The sequence below is a fragment of the Larimichthys crocea genome, chromosome X, assembly GCF_000972845.2.
Source record: "Larimichthys crocea isolate SSNF chromosome X, L_crocea_2.0, whole genome shotgun sequence".
Taxonomy (NCBI): Eukaryota; Metazoa; Chordata; class Actinopteri; family Sciaenidae; genus Larimichthys; species Larimichthys crocea.
Genome location: NC_040020.1, coordinates 26704968 through 26726130, shown reverse-complemented (window position 1 = coordinate 26726130; position 21163 = coordinate 26704968). Strand labels below are relative to the sequence as shown.

The 21163-nt window shown below is 39.6% G+C and overlaps 1 protein-coding gene across 2 annotated transcripts in view; it reads left to right on the top strand.

Annotated features, from left to right (window-relative positions):
* Nucleotides 1–2007: 2007 nt before the first annotated feature.
* sorbs2a (sorbin and SH3 domain containing 2a) overlaps nt 2008–21163 on the top strand; it is a 48143-nt gene continuing 28987 nt past the window's right edge. Inside the window, exons 1-3 of one of the 2 annotated variants that reach the window (XM_027282887.1) lie at nt 2008–2649; nt 8571–8759; nt 20630–20685. In XM_027282887.1, the coding sequence (XP_027138688.1) occupies nt 20676–20685 (10 nt within the window). In that variant the 5' untranslated portion in view covers nt 2008–2649; nt 8571–8759; nt 20630–20675. The remainder of the gene's footprint in view (nt 2650–8570; nt 8760–20629; nt 20686–21163) is intronic. The other variant, XM_027282888.1, reaches the window with a different exon arrangement.

Here is a 21163-nt window from a genome sequence, read left to right as displayed (position 1 = left end):
ACTCCAGCTACCTCCATAGACATGCAGGTTAACTGGTGACTCTAAATGGCCTGTAGGTGTGAATGTGCATGTGAATGGTTGTTTGTCCCTATGTGTCAGCCCCATGTGACCCCGATAAAGATAAGCACTTACAGAAAATAGATGGATGGATGGATTTACATATGAATGAATGCATTCCTAAAGTGCATGAGAAGAAGGAGAAGGGGTCATATCTGTTTGTGTCTGATTCCATATCAATTCACCAGACCATCTCTAACAACCTTCTAAAGGTTTTAAGAATTCATGAAGGCTTTTGCTTTCACCAGTCTACAGATGTCGGATGTTGCACTGACACTTCTCATTTGTAATTAAGTAAAAGACAGGTGGATAGGTAAGAACCTGTTGGTTCGCTTCTTCGTGCGCACCAGAAAGGGCCGAGAGAGTGTAACAAAGGCAAAACAATGTGATCAATGTGTAAAGGCCATGTTTTCTGCCATGGTCACAGGATACCTAGCATTGAGTATAAAGGACTGCCTTCCAGTCTGTAAATAATTTAACAGCTTGGTGTGTGTGAGTGAGAAAGAGGGCGATGGACACAGAGGGGGAGAATTCCCCAGTTAACCCATCAAAAATCAAGACACGGTCCAGTTGCTTTGCTTAATAAAGTTCAAACAAATAGTTTTGTTACAGAGACAAAGCATTATTCAGTCTGTCATGCTTGCCAAGAAAGGGCAGAAGACCTCACAGCAAAAGTGTCAGTTTTAATTTAAAATGTTGTGCGTCAAAACCAACACCATGCCAGTGCTGATATAAATCTACACCTATCAGAGTTTAGCACCTTCAGATCATTACAAGGATTTTCATGTCTGCTTTCTGTCAGCAACTGAAACAATCAACACTTGCGGTGTTCGGGCAGAAACATTTGCTGTGTGGATGCATCGCAGTGATTAATGATTGGTAGACTACAGAAACACATTTACCCAAAACAAAATACTGTAATTGTAGGTTAGAGAATTAGTGATTCTATCCTTTGAACATTTCACAACAGAGAACAAATAGCAAAATAATTCACCGTTTTTATAGTCTCTACAGAAATTTACACGGAAGTAAGTCACTATAAACAAAACTGTACCTGATAGTAATAAAGATACACACACATATACTCAATGTGTCCTAAAATTATGGTATGAGAATGCTTTCACAATACAGTACATATCTGCAGGCTTGTTTATTTCACAAAACAGCATCATTGTGTGTGATTTTCTGTATTTCTAATCTAAAAATATTGCTTACCATCCACACAGCCACTAGCAGCTCACGCTGACTCGTAAGGCAAGAATAACTTCTTCTCCACACATTAATAAATATGTATATGATAATGAAAACTTACGTGTATGTTTATTTTTGCAGAATGCAAAATGCAGATTTAGCTGAGGTTTCTCTTTTGCAAGTTAGGCCTACCTCAAACAGCCCAGTAATTCTATAAGATGTAACTTACATCACTTATACATTTCTCTTGGAGCAAGTTTGATAACAGCTTGATATGATTAACTACATAATTCAGACTTACCTGTGGCTTCTTGTTTGCAATCCTCAACTACAATTTGTAACGCTATAGCCTGAAAAAACAAAACAAGTGAGGCCTACCTCAAACAGCCCAGTAATTATATAAGCTTTCTATAAGCCATAACTTACGTCATTTATACATAGCTCGACATTTCTATTGAAGCAGGTTTGATGACAACATGACATGCTGCCAGGGAAACACAAATGTTGGCTCAGCTCTAGATTATTCCTGTTGGATCACTCCCTTATAAGCCTGACTGTGTTATTATTACCATGTTCTAACCATTAACACACACAGGCCTGTGCAGCCTCCATAAACTCTCATGAGGTCAGTCTTTGTGCGTTTGTACCGCAGATAGGAAGGTAAAGCGACACTTTTTTTTTTTCACTCTCTCTCTCACTCTCTCTCACTGTGTGTGTGTGTGTGTGTGTGTGTGTGTGTGTGTCCTCTGCGAGCACTGATTGAACCGCGGGCGTTGCCATGGCTACACGCAGACCCAATGAGAAGCTCGCGGTGGACTGTTGCTGAATGAAAATAACAGAGGCCATTTTGCGCACGAAAGCCACACGGCATCATTCAATAATAATAATTACAAAAAAAAAAAAAACGGAAACGGGAGGCAGGTTCAGTCCATCTCCGGTTAGGGGGGGGGAGAGAAGAGAAGCGACCGTTTAAGAGCCGGTAGAGAGCTGCTGTGGGACCGCCGTTGCGACTGACGCTTGTAGCAACCCTCCCCTACCCTCCTCCAAAAAATATAAATAATAATAATAAGGACATGCGGTAACTAATTGTACCGCTTCTTCTTCTTCCTGTGTCGTCAGAATAGTGGACAAGGACCTGCTTCACCGCATTGCTATCCGAGAGGGAGTTGCCTTTTTAGTTTTTAGCTGACCGACACCGGCACACATCGAAAAACAGGTGTACGGTTTCATCACACCGCCGCCGCCGCACTAGCTTCCTCAAACCGCCGCTGTAGCTGCCCCTAGTGTCGGCGTGTGTACGTACTTCTCCGCCTGTCCGAGTACAGTGAAGACTATCCCACATGGAAGAGGCTGGCAACCGGGCGATATGTTGTGGATTTAGTCGAGTGAAGTCGTTTTAAGGTAACGTACACACTCTCTCTTTCTCTCTCTCTGTGTGTTTGTGTTGTTAGTAAAAAAAAAAAAGGGGCTAACATCTTTTCACCGCTCCGATTTTAGCAGCAGCTGCTGCTGCATGTCTGACCAAGAAAAAGAGCTGAATTTGGGGTAAACAGACTATTTTTGAGTGCTATTACAAGAAACAAAGCCCCCCATCCCTCCCTTCCTTTTAGTTGTAATCAGTGTGAGCAGGGCAAATGAATCAGCTCATCCGGGATGCGGTAAGGTCGCCACTAAAAGTGCATTCCGGCGGATTGCTTGTTTCCAGTGCATTAAAGGAAGATGCGGTCAGGGCTTGGGAGGATGTTAAATACTCTAACCATAAGCTTTTAAGCTGTGTGGGGAAAAAAAAAAAATAGTAGCAGCCTAATGCGTGAGAAACATACAAGAACAGGCTAGAAATAAGCATGAGTTGAGGTATCCATGTTTAACCTACATCCCCAAATGCTCAGGATAATCTCTATTGTTAGTATTCCAGTGCAGTATTTTATGTGTAATGATGATTTGTTTGGTCTATTATGCAGGTTTTCTTCTGGAAAACATGATCCTTTTTGTAGGAGTTTTGTATCGTGCCCCGTGCACATTTATTATGAAGGCCGATGACTCACGGGGGAACTGTAAAGCCAATATTGTGGTACATTTTTTTTCCACCTGCTATCAAACTCTGTCATCAGTCTGAGAGGGTTTTGGCTGACTCCCCGAGTGCTACTGCAGCAGTGATGCATTGTTATCATATTTTTAAGACTAATCTGATGGTGAGTTTTTCTACATCTTGACAGAAAGCAGGAAGGAATATTCAGCTCCCGTGTTTTTTGGTATCAAAGGATGATGTCATGAGGAACAAGAGAGAGAGAGAGAGAGAGAAGAAGAAAAAAGAAAAAGCCAGCAGCTATTGATGGTATCTGTAAGACCCATTTGAATGCTTGGTGAACAGGGAGAGTGGGGAGGTGTCCGGGATGCACAAAGTGTAACACGATCACTCCGGGAACCTCATACCACTCACAGTGTGGCCTACCTGCCCTGTGTGAGTGAGTGAATGAGTGAGTGTGTAACACATTGGTGTGTAAGCTTTGCTAGACGGTATCTTTGATGTAGTATTTTATGTATTTCTATGACCGCATGCTTGTGTCTGGGAGAGAGGAAGCAGCACAGCGGGGGATGCGATATGACGAGCAACAGTTGGCTGCTATCTGTCTCACCAGAGGGCCGCGCTACCCCAATAAACAGCCTCTCACAGAGGCTTAAATATACACACTTAATGGGCGATCATAGCATTTTGACTTGATTGATGAGCCAGGAAGTATGTCTCTGTTAGCGTTAACTCGGTTGCACCTGCCAGTTTAGAGTTACTGGGAGAGTTACTGTGTGTGTGCGCACATGCATCTTTGAGTGAGAGAGGCAGCGGGAGGGAGAGATAGGAGGAAAGGGGATCAAGACAGGCCATCGGGGAATAAGAGAATGTGATACATTTTTCTTCCTGAAAGTACAGAATGTATCAGGGGGTTACTCTCACAGTTTGCTTTATGTGTCTCTCTCCCTGTCGCCGTGTCTTAATCTCCCTCTGTCTCGCCCACACAAACTTCTAAATCCTCTTTATCTGTTTATTTCCTTGTTTTGGTGCCCTCTATTTTTCTCATTGTTCCTCTGGTCTGTTGTCCTCCTTCATCCCCCCCCCCAGCTCTCTGCCCTCCTTCAGAAACTGATGTCATGGCTCGAGTGATGTGTGAAAAGCTTGCCTAATTCTCCTTAGTCTCACTGATAATAGGGGCCGCCTGTAGGGCATGCTTGTTGCCCCGAGCTTTCTCAGTGACCAAGCTGTTTGATGATGGGGCCTTTTTACCAAACTGCTGAGCCAGTTTTTTCTTTTTAATAAAAGTATTAATTTGTTGTCAACAGTGGAGATTGTTGTCAACAGGGTTGCCCTGATTACTATTCTGATTGCTGATTGTCTGTAAGCCATATTAGCCGAGACATAGCCAATACCAGTTGTTTTTTGTTTTGTTACAGCAGCTGGTATAGCATTATTAAAGAACCAAGTCCTGGAATACCTTGAAAAAAGCTTTGAATCAGAAATCACACATCTTTTGTCTTTCTCTAAATTCTGTGTTCCCGATTCTCCTTTCTTTTCTGTCTTGATAAACCTGTTACTGAAAACTAAACTGAAATTAAGGGCAAGTTTTCTGAACTCAAAAGCGTCAATCCTGATCTCCAGATCGCAATAATGATCTGTTGCTGTGCCAAGGATGCCACAGTAATGCTGTATGCATCTAATTTCTTTAACATTATTTAATTAATAAGGTGATTATTCAAAATTCACACTATAAAAGTAAAAGTATACTGTGGGAAAACAAAGCTCAGGCCTATTGTTATAGGGGGAAGCATCTCGTGCAGATTGCAGGTCAGATGAGGAGAAAGAAATGTTTTCTTTTGACACGTTTTCAAATGAAAAAGTATTTAGTAGTTTGATATCTTAAAGATTTCAGTCCAGTGAATTTGAATTCATCCATTTCGGTGGTGAACAGTCACAAGTTCATTCCAGCATTATTAAATAAAGGCGTCTTTAAGTAGACGAGGATGGAGCCACGCTTTGAACTGATTAGCGACACAACAAGGGGGATTGAAGTGGTCTGTCCCGCTAAACTAGGATGAGGCAGCGTGTTGGAACGCTGCTTTGAGTACACAGGTGCGTCAGAAATCACTAACACCGTCTGTTGGGCTTTAGATGACGTAAGACAAATGTTTGCTGTCTTTTGCTTTCAGATTATGGTGAATGGAGAAACACATGTTGAATTTTAACCAACAATGTTTTTATTTTTCTGTTCATTATAAAATCTGAAAGGTCTTACAGAAAGCTATCTGCCTTGTTAAAGCCTGAAGGAGTCGACTAGAGCAATCGGAAGATAGATGTGATCACCTGTGTGTGAGTTTTCATAGCAAATTTCTTAAACAATGTCTGCATGAATTGTTTAAATATTCATCAGATACCGAAACCCTTTTCAGATTTGGCTTGTTTGAAAAGTATTCAAAGTTACTTGTATATTCTTAAAAGTTCAGTGTGTTAGAGTGTCTTTGTTTACAGAAAATGGAAGAAATGGAAATGGAATATAGTATGCATAACTATGTCTTCATTAGTGTAGAATCACCTAAAAAATAAGAATTGTTATGTCATTGTTGTCTTAGCATGAGCCTCTGCATTTATCTACAGACGCTGTGGGTCCTTTTCCATGTCTGACATGTTGAACTGCCATGTTTCTACAGTAGCCCAGGATGGACAAACTAAACACTGGCTCTAGATTGTTTTTTTTGTGTGTTATTCTCTAGTTTCGTGGCCTTTGTAGTTTTTCCTAGAGGGTGAGATGGAGGCTTTACTGCTAGATGCCACTAAATCCAACAAACTGGATCTTTTATTTCACATCTAAATATTATATCAATTGTATCAATACCTAACACAGTCAGTTTCTAGTTCATATTCCTGCATCGTGTGTTGCTCCAAAGCAACAGAAAGTTGGCACCGTCCCTGTTGAGCAATATATTTGTGGATATAGTTTTCCTTTTTTGATCTTGTCCCAGGTTTAAGTGTTTTCCAGTAAGTGACACTTACTAATGTGTACATGCGCAGCTCTTCTGCTTTTTATAACCTGCCACTTACTTAACTGGGAATGGCAGGGCCATGCAGAAGCTGATAATGAATTAGGTGTTGAAACTGTACGGGTGAGACCATGTCGACGCGGCCACTGTAGTCCAGAGTGGCTCATAGGTCAAAGTGTCTGTGTGTTTGAGTGTGAGTGTGTGTCAGTCGCTATAAAAATAGTTAGCTCTGGTACTTTAATGAGATCATTCCTAAGCTGCTGCTGCGTCACGTTGGTTTTAATTGTTTCTCTAAAGCATTCCTTCACAAGCAAAACTTTGATAGGAGATTCTTATCAAAGTCACGTTTTAGTTTTTAAAGTACGAGGGATGTGATCCAGAACTGTAAGCTCACATCCCTCAAACGTCAGAAATCTTTGGTGATTTTTTTTTTTTTAGATGTTGATGGAGATGTCGTTGGTCGTCTTTTGTAAAGCCTCATATAGACAAACAAAAAATATTTTAAAGTAAGTATGTAATGATTATAATAGATGACTAAACTCAGGTGCTTTGATCAGGTTCAGGACTTTATCGGTCTCTTGATACTCCCTGATTCTAACCCTGAGGTTACATCATTAGCACCTGTCAGTTGTCAGCTTTTCACCATACCTTCTTGATCCTTGGCATGTGACCAGAAATTTCTGGGGGCCAGCTGCAGTTTGATCACGTCTGCTGACACACCAATCACTGTAGCGGGCTGCAGTGAGACCCCCAAGGTCCGGAGCTCGGGTGTTTGTGGGGGGGGGCGGCATAGATACGGCAGAGCTACTAATCACTGGAGCCACCTGTGTGCATGTAGATGGGATTTTTACATTACCACTTCATCATTTGCACGATGACAGCGGACACAGATAGTGCTGATCCGGGACAACTCAACTAAGTCCATCCACGTTTGATTTAATGGTTGGCAACATGTTGACAGCTGGCGGAGCTAGTTCATGAGTTTCAAGTTTTACCTTTGTGGATTTATGCTGAAAATACTCAGCGCTGAGACATTTAAACGTGTTGTTTTTGATACACTTTGTCAATTTTAGATGTAGACATCCACAAGGGATTGTTCTTAAGAAAGACTGTGGACTAAGGTGAGGCCACGGTTGGAATCAAAGTTGTTTTGGCTGTCTGTTTCCGTAGGGGGAAATGAGCTGCATTAGTGAAGTGACTACTGAACTCTTCCTGGACCCTACTACCCGGTAATTTGTTAGTTGCTGATTTTTCTGCCCGTTTTGTTTATTGTTGAGTAAGGGTGTGAAAAGAGGTTGTGGAAGTGGTCCAGAAAAGCTTACTGCACAGTAGCTGCCCGGTTGGTTTTAGGTATCCAGGGTCTAAATACGAGATGCTAATAGCAGTAGTTACATCATCATTCTGGGAATAGCAGGGAGTCTGGGGTCTAGAGGTGCTGCTGGCTGACCTCTCTGCTGTGTATATCCAGCCTGTGTGTGTGTGTGTGTGTGTGTGGTCATTTCCAGAAATATACATTCCCATATGGATTACACAGCAGTAAGATTATTAATGACACAGGTGAGTGGGCACATAATTAGTCTGTATATATTTACAGGCTGATATGACACTGACTGCGCATGGTTTATTTGCGATTAAAGAGTCGAAGAGAAAGAGCCGGCGTGTCTGAGGGACCCTCCCTCACAGGCAATCAAAGTGTCAGCAACACAGAGTGGAAGAAAGTCTCATGTGAGAACAATTTGACACTCCTGTCATTTTCTGTGTGGAGTAGTCCACTTTACATAGCCCTGCACTGATGACATTGGCTACTGTGTGACATTAAAGCCCCGGGAGGAGAGATGGGTGTGTGAAAACTCTCTTAACACCCCTGTCCCTGCTCACTCACTCCGCTCTCCTGACCCTAGTTCATTTAACCACACGTGTTTTATCAAAAGGTGCAGCGACAGTACCTGATGCATTCGAGAACTACAATGCGTACGTTTCGCTTGTACAGTATGTGAACGCGTGTATAGATATAGTCTGCCTTTGCGTGCATAAGCGTGTGTGCATGCTGTGTGGTATGCATGCATGCACGCAAACATGTGTGCGTGTGGTAAAATAGAGATAGTCAGCCCTGTCACTTAGCCCCCACCCGTATACACTGGGGGGTAACTTTCCAGTCTCATAGACGAGCATGCCTGAGTCTGAAAATAGCCGTATCTGATCACTGCTTCACCCAAACAGGGAACTCTCTTTCTCTGTCACTCCCTCTCTTTGGCTCTCTAACTTTCTCCTCGTTCTGTTGTCTCTGTGCTTCCTAGGCATCAAACGGGGTAAGATCTGGGAATAAAGCTTGACCGGGAGGAGACACTTATCCTGAGCAGAGGCAAGAGGAAGAAAAAAAGCTGATCAGAATAAAGAAGAGAAAGACGGAAAAGACACTTGGGCTCACATAACTCACCTATACCTGACTCCTCTTAGCACGTCTCCAGTCTTTTGGTTTTATGACGGTAAGATTTTTTTTCTCTTTGGACTGTTGCACCTGCACTCTTCTGGTTTAGAGGTCAGGCTTTAAGGGTTGAACGTCACAAAAGATGATCAGACTGTAGGGTTGCATTTTTTTTAAGTAAATAATATGATTATGTGCATTTGCAGGAGAAATTTGTTTATTAAATTTTAGTTTTTAAAAGTGGATTGAAGATTGGGTGTTATGGATTGATTGATGATATATCTACATACATTTGTGTTTTCAAAATGTTTTTTAATGTCACTTCTCAGTACGCACACAAACAGATCATTTAAAGCTGTCACATCGATGCTTTAAAGGGAGTGCAAATTAAAAGAGATGTGAATAGATTTTACAAGCCAAACACGAAAAGGGAATTGTATTTATCTGTTCTGCCAAAACCCACAATGATAGACCAGTGGACAGGGGAAATGGTGTCAAATAAAACAGTGGCTGCGACTGCGGTCACCTCTGAAATAGCGCCAGTAAATAGCTTATATTGCAGTTTTGTACATAAAAGATAAATTAAGGCTTGAAGAAGAAACATGTTTGCGACGGAAGTTAAAATGTATTGTACACACAATATAAATTTGCCCATTGAACTTTACCTCATATTTTTTGTATTTTGACAGACTAAATATGGAGAAAAGTCTTAATTCAGTCCCCAAAAACTTTATGTTTACCTCTTCCCTTCTTCCCATAATTTTGCCCTAGAATCTTATTTCCCTTCCTGTGTCCCTTCTACATACTTACATCTCTTGTTACACACGTTTTCATGGTCTCTTCTTTCCCACTCAACAAAAGCCATGTACCAATCCCTCCATTAGACCAGTCTCAGAGGTGTTGTGGAATGTCACCTTGACCCCTTGGGTACACAGTAAGGGGTGGTTCCCAGCCCTGGTTCGTAGCATGGTTCACTTTCTCCTGGACCTGACATACAACAAATCTGTTTCCTGTAAACGTCACAAGGTGGCATGGTAAATGTGCCATTATTTCTTTATATAAATGATACATTCCAGTCCCACTGAAACTGTTTTTGTTTACAGGACTCTACAGTGCTTCTGTAAAACGATTTAGTTTGACATTAAATATATTATGTAGGACGAAGATGGCTTGGTTTCTTGGCTGGATGCGTTTCACCTGTTATGTAGGTATAGGAAGCTGTCAAAAATTAAGTCAGGTTTGAACACTGATTTATGTATTCATATGTCTAAGTATAGAAGGTTTTGATGTGGGTGTGTCTGTTGAGGAGCTACAAAGAAATACTATTGTTTCACTTTCAGTGGCTTTCAAACTCAAATTCCCTTGTTAGTATCACTCTGCTTTGCCTTCCTCTTCCTCATTCCTTCCTGATAAAGGGTATTTGTTTAAAAGCTGATGTACAAAAGAGCAGAGACATTCAAAAGTTGTATAATAACAGCAAACACAAAGCTCTTGAATTACAGTCCCATGTGAATGTGTGATACTCCCGTCCTCTCTCTGTCTGCCATACAAAATACCTTTTAAGGACGCCTTGGTCTTTATTTATTTTAGCATTATTAGTTGCAGTTCGTTACCATTAGCATCAACAAAACTCTGCAAGAGGTTTTTGTAACTAATTGCAGTGTTGTGCAACAGCCATCATGGAAAATAAAAGCATTGCTGAAGCTAAAATCAATAGGTCTGTTCAGGACGGTCTGGGAGTGTTTGAGTGTTCCACAGTTGAGCCAACACGTAAACAAAAATGTTTGAGTGTTCCACAGTTGAGCCAACACGTAAACAAAAAAACTCAATCAGATTAACCTCTCAGATACATGTCCAGTTGCGATTGTGAACGACCAGGTGAATTTTAGGAATTAAAAAATGTAAAATGATACTATTTATGTCCAGAGTACATCAGAATTCCTCAGATGAATTTTCCTGAGACCACCTTAGAGGGTAAAAAGGTCCCGTCTAATGGCCGTAAATATAGCACCCCTGCTAATCATGTTCCTCTTATCTTCATGCTCGACACTTATACACCGGTACCTGGGGAATCCAGACTATGTATGGGGAATGTAATCTTAGCTCAGCTGATAGCCGTTCTCTTTTAGTGACCCCTGTCAAATGACAGACCATTTTCATCAAATATTTCTGTGAAATAGATGTATTGTTCTTCATCCATCTTCGCTGTCAAGTTTGCACAGAACAAATTTCCCCACAAGAGAGATTAATAATAAACCGTGTTTACAAAGAGTTTAGCTGGCAGTGCAGTCAGAGACATTTCTCCAGAATTAATTTCTTCACTACTGCTTCGCCATCCTCCTTCATTCTCTAGATAGCAATGTTTACTACCCCACTGTTTGGATAAGCTCTTATATTGAGATTCTCCTCAATGTCTCTTCTCCATTAAGCCTTTTGCAGGCCTCCTAATTAGCAGATTGTACCACGTTCAGTCAATGTATAAACATTATTCTGACTTGTTCAAAGGACTACCTTTCAATTTATGTATTCTGTCATTCTGAGCTAGTTTGTACTGCCGGGCAGACATGTATTTAGTGTCTGTTACAACTTATTTGCCATCTTCTATGTTTATGACCTGTCTACGATATAGTATTCATCTTAGATCATCTTTACACACTTGCATTAGATGGTGGTTGTTGCATTGACCTGCCATGGATTACACTTCCTAAGAGGGGGAAGAGCTCATAAAAATAGTCATCCTCGTAGCATTTTAAGAAATGACTTCATTTGTTGCTTTGGTAGAGCATGTGGCTACTATTTTGCGAGCATAAGAAAGCGTAACGTGAAGTCATCCCGTTTGTCTTTAGCTGACAGCGTTCTAAAGCAGTTTAAAGATCACATTTTAAACCAAAAATGTTTGAGATTTTTAGGGTGACCAACAGTTGTTCTCCCATCACTCAACCATTTGAAAAAAGGCAAAAGCCATAACTGGGGCCCGGCTATAACACTAAGTCAAAATGTCGAGTCAGGAAAAGCTCAAGCTTCATCTTTTAAATTCTTTGGCGTTCAGCCCCATGTAACATCGTCCCTCCATTTGTACATCCTGTCGTTTCACTGTAACTCTTTATTGCGGAGCTCTGCATGTAGTGTATGCATCTTGGAGACGAGGAGATGAAACAGTGGCAGCTCTAGAGGTGTTGTTTACTGACAATGCTGTGTACCCAGACGGTGTTAGCCAGACAGCTTACATAATACTACATGCTAATATTGGCTTCTTATCGTTTTCACTCATGTTTGCTTCTTCAAACTACTTCCTTTATGTAATCACTCGTCTCCTGTCTTTTTTTTTTTTCTCAATTTTTCCTCTCTGTGTATCAGTGTATACAGTGAATGTATCTTTAGTTCTGTACGGTGATGGTAAGATAACAAACCCACAAACTGTCACATCCAATTCATTCTTCTTCCCCCCAACTTAAAGTGCTGGGGCTTGTGTTGCATAATTGCATTAGTGCTCTCAGGCCGATGGCTATGCTCATTAGTGGGGTTGTGATGCAATCTGCAGAACACATGGGCCTCTGTTGTTTGCAGTATGGGCAGCGAGTGGGCATGCAGGGTCAGCGTATTGACCTTTCCTATCCATTCATGCAGCCAGAGGGGGGTCTGCTAATGACTGGCAAGGTTGAACAAACAAGGCTGATAACAGGGACTTTGTTGGAAGTGGCTGTTGTTCAACTAGTGGCAGCAATGTCGCGGTAGAACAGTCGCATGCTGCTGATAAAATGCTCTGCATCTAACAACAAGCAGCTTTGTGTGAAGGGGAAGTTTAAAACCCTAAGACTCGTTTGATTGAAACTATTAGTTCTGCAGTAATACCCCTATTAAAGCCCCTATATGTATAGTATTATTATTATAGTTATTATGCTATTTTGATTTAAACCGTGCCTAAACATTGTAGTGCTCAGAGTTATTCACTGTTTTAAATTTAAACGCAGGCCATAAAATGAAAAGACATATGTGCCCATGGCAGTGTGGTGACACAATAGCAGACCAAGCATTAAAAAGGCTATCCTTCACTTTACTTATGTTCCTATTAACATTTTTGGCAAATGACCAGGTTATAAGCAGGATAATCAGTCTGATGTATGCATGAAAGGATTTTAACACTGCAGCTGAGACGTACCCTCAGTGAGGACTTTAACACTCCTTGATGTGGATTAGAATTTATATACACATGTATCATATCCTCAGATTGATTTACTGAATAATGATATCATTTTGTTTTTGACTTTTCCATGTCCATATGATTTAATGTGACAATTTAATGTGACAACATCACGCCCAGATTTAAACAAATCATAGAGAAGAACTTGGTTACATTTATTCCCTTGTCTTCTTCTTGTCTTGAAATCCAGATTCAGATGCTTACGTGGTGCAACAGTGCCTAGCTAGTATGCAGTACCAACCTATGCTTTCTGAAGTTTCTACAGCTTTGAAAAAATGGCTGCATTATTTAATGTATCATCGAGATTGATACGTCTAATGTCCTATATAGCTACGCTCCAGTAGGTTGTGAATATGGAGCTAAAATTATTTTATTAACTTGTCCAAATGAAGGTTTGGCAGGAAGCGACGAGTTGTACTTGCAGCAGCTGATGTAATGCTGTACTGACTCGCAGGGTTTATGAAAACGATCAGGTTTCTTGGGTTTGTCATAACTTTAAGTAAAGCGTTATTTGCATCTTGACTTCCCGTGAGTCAGGCTATAAAATAAAGAGATCATAAAATGTGTAAATCTAGTTTACAATGGAAACGTGAATCGCTGAACTCGAGATATAACAGCTATCCTTCTCCTTCACTATGTGTTAGAGCACTGAATTATACACTGTTGAAATGTTTACTTGTTTAGATGATGTCTAACATGAATACTCGTCCACTTAGAGCACAATAGGTAATTGCTTATTTTGATTCCCAAGCCTTTCATTTTTTTTTTTACCACAACCCTGCACTCCCCACATTTTTACCACAAAAATGCACCACTGAAAATAACTTGGCTCTGATTCAGTAATTAAGGAATGAAGCAATTCTGAATTCTGCCTTTTTTGGAGGAGCGACTCGCGCTGTCGGATGGGTTTTCAGGGTAGCTGTGTCTCGATCAGAATTTATGTAGGATCTCCAGGGAATTTCTGTTGCCCAGTTGAAAAGTGATTTGTTGTCTTTGATTCCTACAGTATGATTATAAGTCCAGGGTTATAACTAATGTTCACTGAAGAGCATCACTGCAGATAATACATGGAGTTTCTTGTTAATTTACTCAGAATATTCCACCTAGTAGAAAATATTTTTCTTTATGTTATGAAGCTTTCAACAGCTGACAAGCTTTTTTTTATATTCAGCAGCTGAATAGAAAATATCTATCTGATGACTTTTTGGTTAGGTCTTTAAATAGATCTGCTAAGGAGCTTAATCTGTTGACATCCTGTGATTATGCCTCCGTCTGAGTGACCACTCCAGGGTCAGGACCCTTGAGGCCAGAGTCGGCTTATCTCCAGTGACTGTTCACTCTTTACTGCTGTCTTCACACAGGCATGCGCACACACACGCTAAAAGGATCTTTAAAAGCTCTGTTAAAATGCCATTCTAAAATTACGTTTATTAAATGAAATATGGCATTTTGAGATAATAAACAAGGTTAGTTTATTTTTAAGGGACAAGTACAGAGGAACCTTGGCAGTTGCTGAAGCATTATCCAGCAGCTGAATCTAATTTCCAACCATCATCAGTCTCTTGATTATTTACATAATTATTGGTATATTTTACTGAACTCCTTCATAATATGATTTGTTTTCCTTTATGGTGTCTTTATTTATTTGCAATTTTGGGGTCCTAGTGCTGATAAATGTGTAGTGGAAGGTGTAAGAGAAACATGTAAAGGGAATAAGCTCTACCAGTAAGCTTGTGAAAAAGGAATTAATGAATGAATGAGAATCTTGTTGTCTCCTGCAAGCAGTTACAGGATGATGGTAAAACAAGGACACATAATAAAAGTTTGGAAGTATCTGATATCTTAACTCCTTCCTACCAAAATAGATAAACTGTGACACAGATTACCAGGTTTTTTTGGTTAATAGTACACTGATGAAATCTGCTGTCCCACTTGTGCTGAGATTAGAAACACGAACCTTACTGTAATTTTCAAAACAAGGGAAATACTTTAGAACAAAAGAGAGTAAATGGTGGGTAGCACAAAGCATTTCTGGTGTTTACAGCCTCCCTACGATGACATGCTGATCTGCAGGATAAGATTGGGTAGTTATTTCCTTTTGTGTTTTCATCGTTAGGATTTTCTCTCGTGATAGGATGGTGACAAATTTGTTTTTAGACACTTGTTTTGTCTATGCCAAGGCAGACAGCCAATGATCCCAGCCAGTGCTCTCTGAGGACATGTTTGTTTTTCTTTCCTTCCTCTTGTGTTTCCATCCCACTGACTGGGTTACATTTTTCTTCGTGTTATTGTTTTGCTAGAAGGACTTAGTTAAATCAAAGCATTCTTTTGTTAAAAAGTCCACCTAACATTGATCAAGTTCTGTTTTCAACATCTAAGTGTTGTCTGCACACTAACTTTATCATTAGCATGAACGGACACAGATTCCAATCCCCAAGACTGTGTCTTATCTTTTGTTGTTTTTTCCAAGGTCAACAATATCAAAACTCTTCCGTGTGGAAAGTTGGCATGTCGCCATCGGAGGAAAATGAACATGCCATGATAAAAGCGGTATCTGGTGATGAGCTCAATGGCTATGTTCTTCTATTAAGAAACATCAGAGGATGAGCTTCCGACCACAGTTATAGTAACTGGTAGGAAGCTCATCCTCCTGCCTTAAGTTTCAGAGGGATTCAAAGCTCAAACTCTATTAGTCCACTGATATGAACCAAATGGGTCCCAGAGGGTCACTTAACAGACTAATGAGACTTGATGGGCTTGTGGTGTTGGACATCGTGGCTTTCTGTGGCTTATAGCCCTGACTTGTGTATTTGCAGTCCCACAGCTATTACACTCAGTAATTATATACACACTAGTCTCCAGAGTGGCCCACCAATGCTTAAATTACAGTCGGTGGATAAACCACGGCAAAGTAAGAAAACATAATGACTTGAAGCAAACTTAACATACCAAATTCTTTGGCCAACAAAACTAGGATGAAAATTGAAAACAACTCATTTGAAATTCTTGTTTTTTATCCATTCATTTAGCACATTTAGTTTTCATTTAGTAAAGATATAGCTGAGTAGAATTCAGTGTAGAAAAAAAAATATGGCAGTTGACATTTAAATTAATTCATTATCATAAATGAGAAGATAACCAGTATTTGATCTGTCAACATTTATCCCCTTCCTTTTTAAGTACACCATTAAGCATTACACTTTGGCGAAGCACTCACTGAATATTTATGGAAATATTTGGCGCCCCTCCAGTATATACCGTGATACGCATGCTGAAATGCAGGAATTGGCTTTAGATAGTGCTGCACATTTTGTATTTAAAAGCTTAAAAAAGTCTTTCTAGACAGATACTCAAGAGTTGTTTGGAGGTGTAGAGTCTGGCAGGATTTCTTCCAGTGTCCAGCCATAACATTACACCATGGCCACAGCTGCTCTGTCGCCACCGATCTGTCCCCTAGAAACATGATCCTGTTTATAATCTGACCATCATTTGGACGCCGACTGCCCGCGACGCCAGGCCCATGATTTACCCCGGTGCGTGTGTGTGTGTGTGTGTGTGTGTATGTATGTGTGTTTCTCAGAGATAGATTTACGAGGGCATACTGCATGAGGGTGAGGATTAGGTCCTGAGGGACTGAAAGTATCCCACGATGCATGGCTTGGTGTAGTTCCACAAGTAATCGTACTTCACCAGCATTAACTGTGTTTTTGACACTGTCATATGGCAACAGAGTGGTTGTATATGTGGTTAAATAAGGGGAATAAGAATTAGGATTGGGAAGATAAAAATTTTAATAATTTCCCCCCTGGGATTATTAAAATATTTCTGATTCTGATATGCAGTAATTACTTTTGTTGATTTATCAGTCGTGGTCTATGATCTGCCCCTATTTAAATTTAAATTGCATATTTAGTAACAACTGCTTTTGGATTAGACAGATACAAATGAAACATGCATTTATATGTTGTTATGAAATTCTATGTGAAATAAATGAACTCCGATGGCACATTATTGTTTTTTATAGTGAACGTTGGGTCCTTAACGTCAAGTCTTTTACCTCCTATGGGAACTTCTGTCAAGTCGTCCGATAGATATGGTTGCGTTAATAAAAACTACATTTCGCAAACAATTATAGCAATCTGAAAATTCTAACAATGCATAACTAATGTCAGAATATACATAGCTAGCTATTTAGTGAAATTAGTGTTACTTACCATGTGGAACAATGTTCATAAGGCATGGTCCCTCGAGGTATTGTCATTATCAGCATGGACACAAAGTAAGGAAAATAATAAGGTAAGAAAACAACCACTTGGTGTTTGATTTTGTTTATTAGATATCAGATTTTTTACAGAGGGAAAAAAAACAACTTGTCACTTCTCTCTGGTTTATATCGAGTTCGAATGCTAATAATCTGCTCATGTATTGTAGCTTGAACCGTTTGTCATGTGGAAATGCAGAAGCTGTCGCAGTGAGAACAAAATATTTCGAAAGTATATCATAATGAAAACGTTTTCTGGTGACAACCAAACTGCATTTTGCAATAGTAAAAATGTTTATTATTATGACTCATAATGCATTGTTAAAGTAAATAAATCTCAGAATTGATTGTCCTTATGTCTGGATGTTATTTACAATCTTTTCACCTGAAGCCTGTAAAATTTTAAGCATGGTCCAATACATGTTAATGTTATGCCATCCATCTGGTGCCACTCATCACTGGAGCCAACTGCTAAGGCAGTTTACACTTTCATGTCAGGATATGGTTGCATACCTTTTCCAAAATAAGCCCCAGTAAATGATAGCCACAATTATCAGGACTTTTCTTGTCAATGTGCAGTGAGGTCCAGAATTGTCATAGTGTTGAAGCAAATGGCTAGTAATGCATTATTATTTTTCCAGAGCTGTAACAAATGCTAAAAAGGTGCTGCTAAACTGGGTATGCTGCTTTCACAATTTCACAGCATCTATGTCTAGTGGTGATCCCTACTTACGTGTATGCAAACACAGTGTGAGTTTACATACGCTGTTTATGCACTGTAGTCTAACATTTGTACAAACTGAATTACTTGGTGCACTGAAGGAGGCCATAGCTATATATATATATATATAATATTTATATTATATATATATATATATATATATAATATATATATATATATATATATATTATATATTATTATGTTAAGCTCTATAACAGCTAAATGTAATTTTACACGTACAGTTGTCATAATATCAGATTTTCACTACACTGTTATTCTGGCCAAAATAATTTATGATACGATATATTAACAATATTATTGCTATATATAGAAATAGAATCTGATTTTTTTTTTTTTTTTTTTTTAAAGGCAAATGAGTTGTGGTTCAGGGAGGTGGGGAGAAAGTCTGCAACCAAACGGCAAAGCATCAAAAATAAAAATTAAAGTTTAAACCAATAAACCACAACCATTTACAAGATATTATCATATGTGTATTCTGAACATGATATTTGTTATTTAACTTTTTAAATATTAATAACTAAATTGCAACACCTCTATTATCCAGTATTGGCCAGATTGCCAGTCTAGGTGGTTTGTAATAGACAAGAATATTGCTAACTGGTCCAGTAATTCAGTTCAGCCATGTATTTTATAGACCTCTCGCCAACAACTGAAAGTTATTCCAAGATTTACTATTGTTGGGCAGCCTCTTGCTCGGTGATTCTCTCCTTTGTCTTCTTAGCCTCTTCCATCAATGTCACCTTCTTTCTTTTCACCTTGTGTGACACCCAGTTACATCTCCTGCTTGTCCAGTTCCAGCTCCTCTCCCTGTCAGCATTCATCTATTCCCCCAAACCTCCTCTTTCAGGTGGTCCAAAACAACTGTGATACAAATACTAACACACCCCTGTCTGGGCAGCCTGGCTAACAAACTGAGCTAACATTTGCTAACAGCAGCTACTGTCAATCATGAAACTCTGAAAATCAGCAAGAGTTGATGCGCAGCACCCGGAGGACTAGGGAAGGGAATCTTCATAAAATGTGATCCATTTTCACCCAAATAATTTAAATATTTAGTGGTGTATGACTCAGTGACGTGAAGCGTTACATACTTCTCGTGGGTGATCGTAAATTAAACAAAATCGTAAATAAAATTACACAGTGCAAGAACAGGCCTATGGGACGCAGGGTTAGAATTTCACTAACACTTTTTACTTGTTTATGTCGAAGCATCAAAATTAAAATATCCAAATATCCATCATCCTAGTTAGAATGTTTCAGAGTAGATAAAGCAACAGCCATTACACGTAACATTCCCGAAACTTCACAACAGTATACGTGTGTGTAAGACAATGTTAGCCTTGTGTGTGTCATAGTTATTGACATACCAGACATGTATGATCCCTACTGCAGCCACTGTAGGCTGTCACTTGTAGTATCTGTCACACACACTAAGTCCCGCGATGACACACATGCATTCATTCACGCAGCGATGCAACAGTCTGTGTTGTGTCTTTGGCTTTTGATGTGTGCCGTATTCATATCAATCATGCACCCTGCTGCAACAGTTCTAAGAAAAGGTCTCCATATAGCAAGAGACAGGCATCCAATATGGGTACAGTTAAGTAAACATGGCACTCTGTATCATTTATCAGTGCCATTTAAGATATTTATGTTTCATCTAGGTGCTGTAAAGTATTTGCTAAGGTCATTAAGTCTCTCACTCAGCTGGAAGAAGTTATGTTCCCACATTTGGATTCCATGGGTTTAGGCTTTGGCTCAAACATCCCTTTGAACATGACAGGCGGTATGTGTTGATTTAATTTCAACTTTTACTTTTTTGTACAGTGCTACATAGGAACTCAATGGAAAGAGACATGGAAGTGTATAAGAAGGGTTTTGAAGGTTACATCCTAAATCACAGAGTCAAATTACATTAATGCTCGCATTGAAAAAACACTTCAAATTATTATTTAAATGTCAGATTGTGTTAGAAATATTCTCATAATCCTTAGTCCTTTATAATTATTTTGATCAGTATCTATTGATCATTCACGTCAGTGACACATTATTCTTGTATTCTTTGTCGAAACCTCCTGTCCTGTTCTGGGTTGATGGGGGCCTAACCCAGCGCAGGTTGGGCAAGAGAACATACATGTTATGTTACTTATCAGTCACAGATGGATGCCACCGTAGGCTGATAATCAGACTGAATTGCTTTTTCAGTTCTCCTCATAGTAATCAGTGAACCAATCATAAATGTTGGTGGTCATTGCCTGGAAATACAGAAGTGCAGTTTTGTTTGTTTTTTCCCCACATTGGCAAAATGAAAAGTGTGAACAGAGTTTAAAATTAAGCTGACTTGCAGTCGGTTGCAGTATGTCAGCACAGTGCATATCTACTGTTAAACGTCATTAATCTCTCTGGAATTTCCCAGCACAGAGATTTTGGCTCTTTAAGTAGTGTGATTTGAATCAAAGTAAAGCTAATGACCTAGTTGGCATCAGGAGACTGGCGGATTTCCAAAACAATTGCTCATATTTGAGATTTAATAGAAAAGAATAAGGCTGTGTCCTTTTATTGCAATAAGTCAGTTATTTATTGTAGTAGCCAGAGTAAGATTATTGTAAACCATTGGACAATAGCTTCTGTTCTGTTTTAGAAGATCAATCAAGCTGTAATAGAAGACTTTTATTGTGGAAATGTTTTTGGTTTTTTTGTCTGAAATACTTTGTTTTTGTTTTGCAGGAAAGTGTATCCCCCTGTAGTGGATCCGTAAGAAGTGCTCTTCAGTATGAATACAGGTATATGCAAGTATACACACACACACACACACACACACACACACACACACACACACACACAAACCACATACTGAATGAGTTTTTAGGCAGTCATCCATCCACTACATGTCCATTCCTTTTGTTTGGTATTTGTCCATTCTTGCATTTCTGAGTGCAGATTGACTGAACATAAAACCATTGTTTATATTTTATACTTCACAGTTTCAAAAGTCAATATGTTTCCACATTTCAGTCCACCTAGTTATTTTAAAAGCCGCCGTGTGTGCCAGTTTTCCTCTGCCACAGGCATGAGTCTATAATTCTAACCCTGACCCCGTTTCACCACGATGGTGTTGGTTCATTTCGGGCCTGCGTTATTATGACCAACATCAACAAGTATAGTGAGCCTGTTGCTTTGTAACCACCGTGATGTATTCCTCCTTTAATACATTCCCAAAGATCTGTCCTAAACTTGGCAGTCATCCCAAGTGTGTATTTC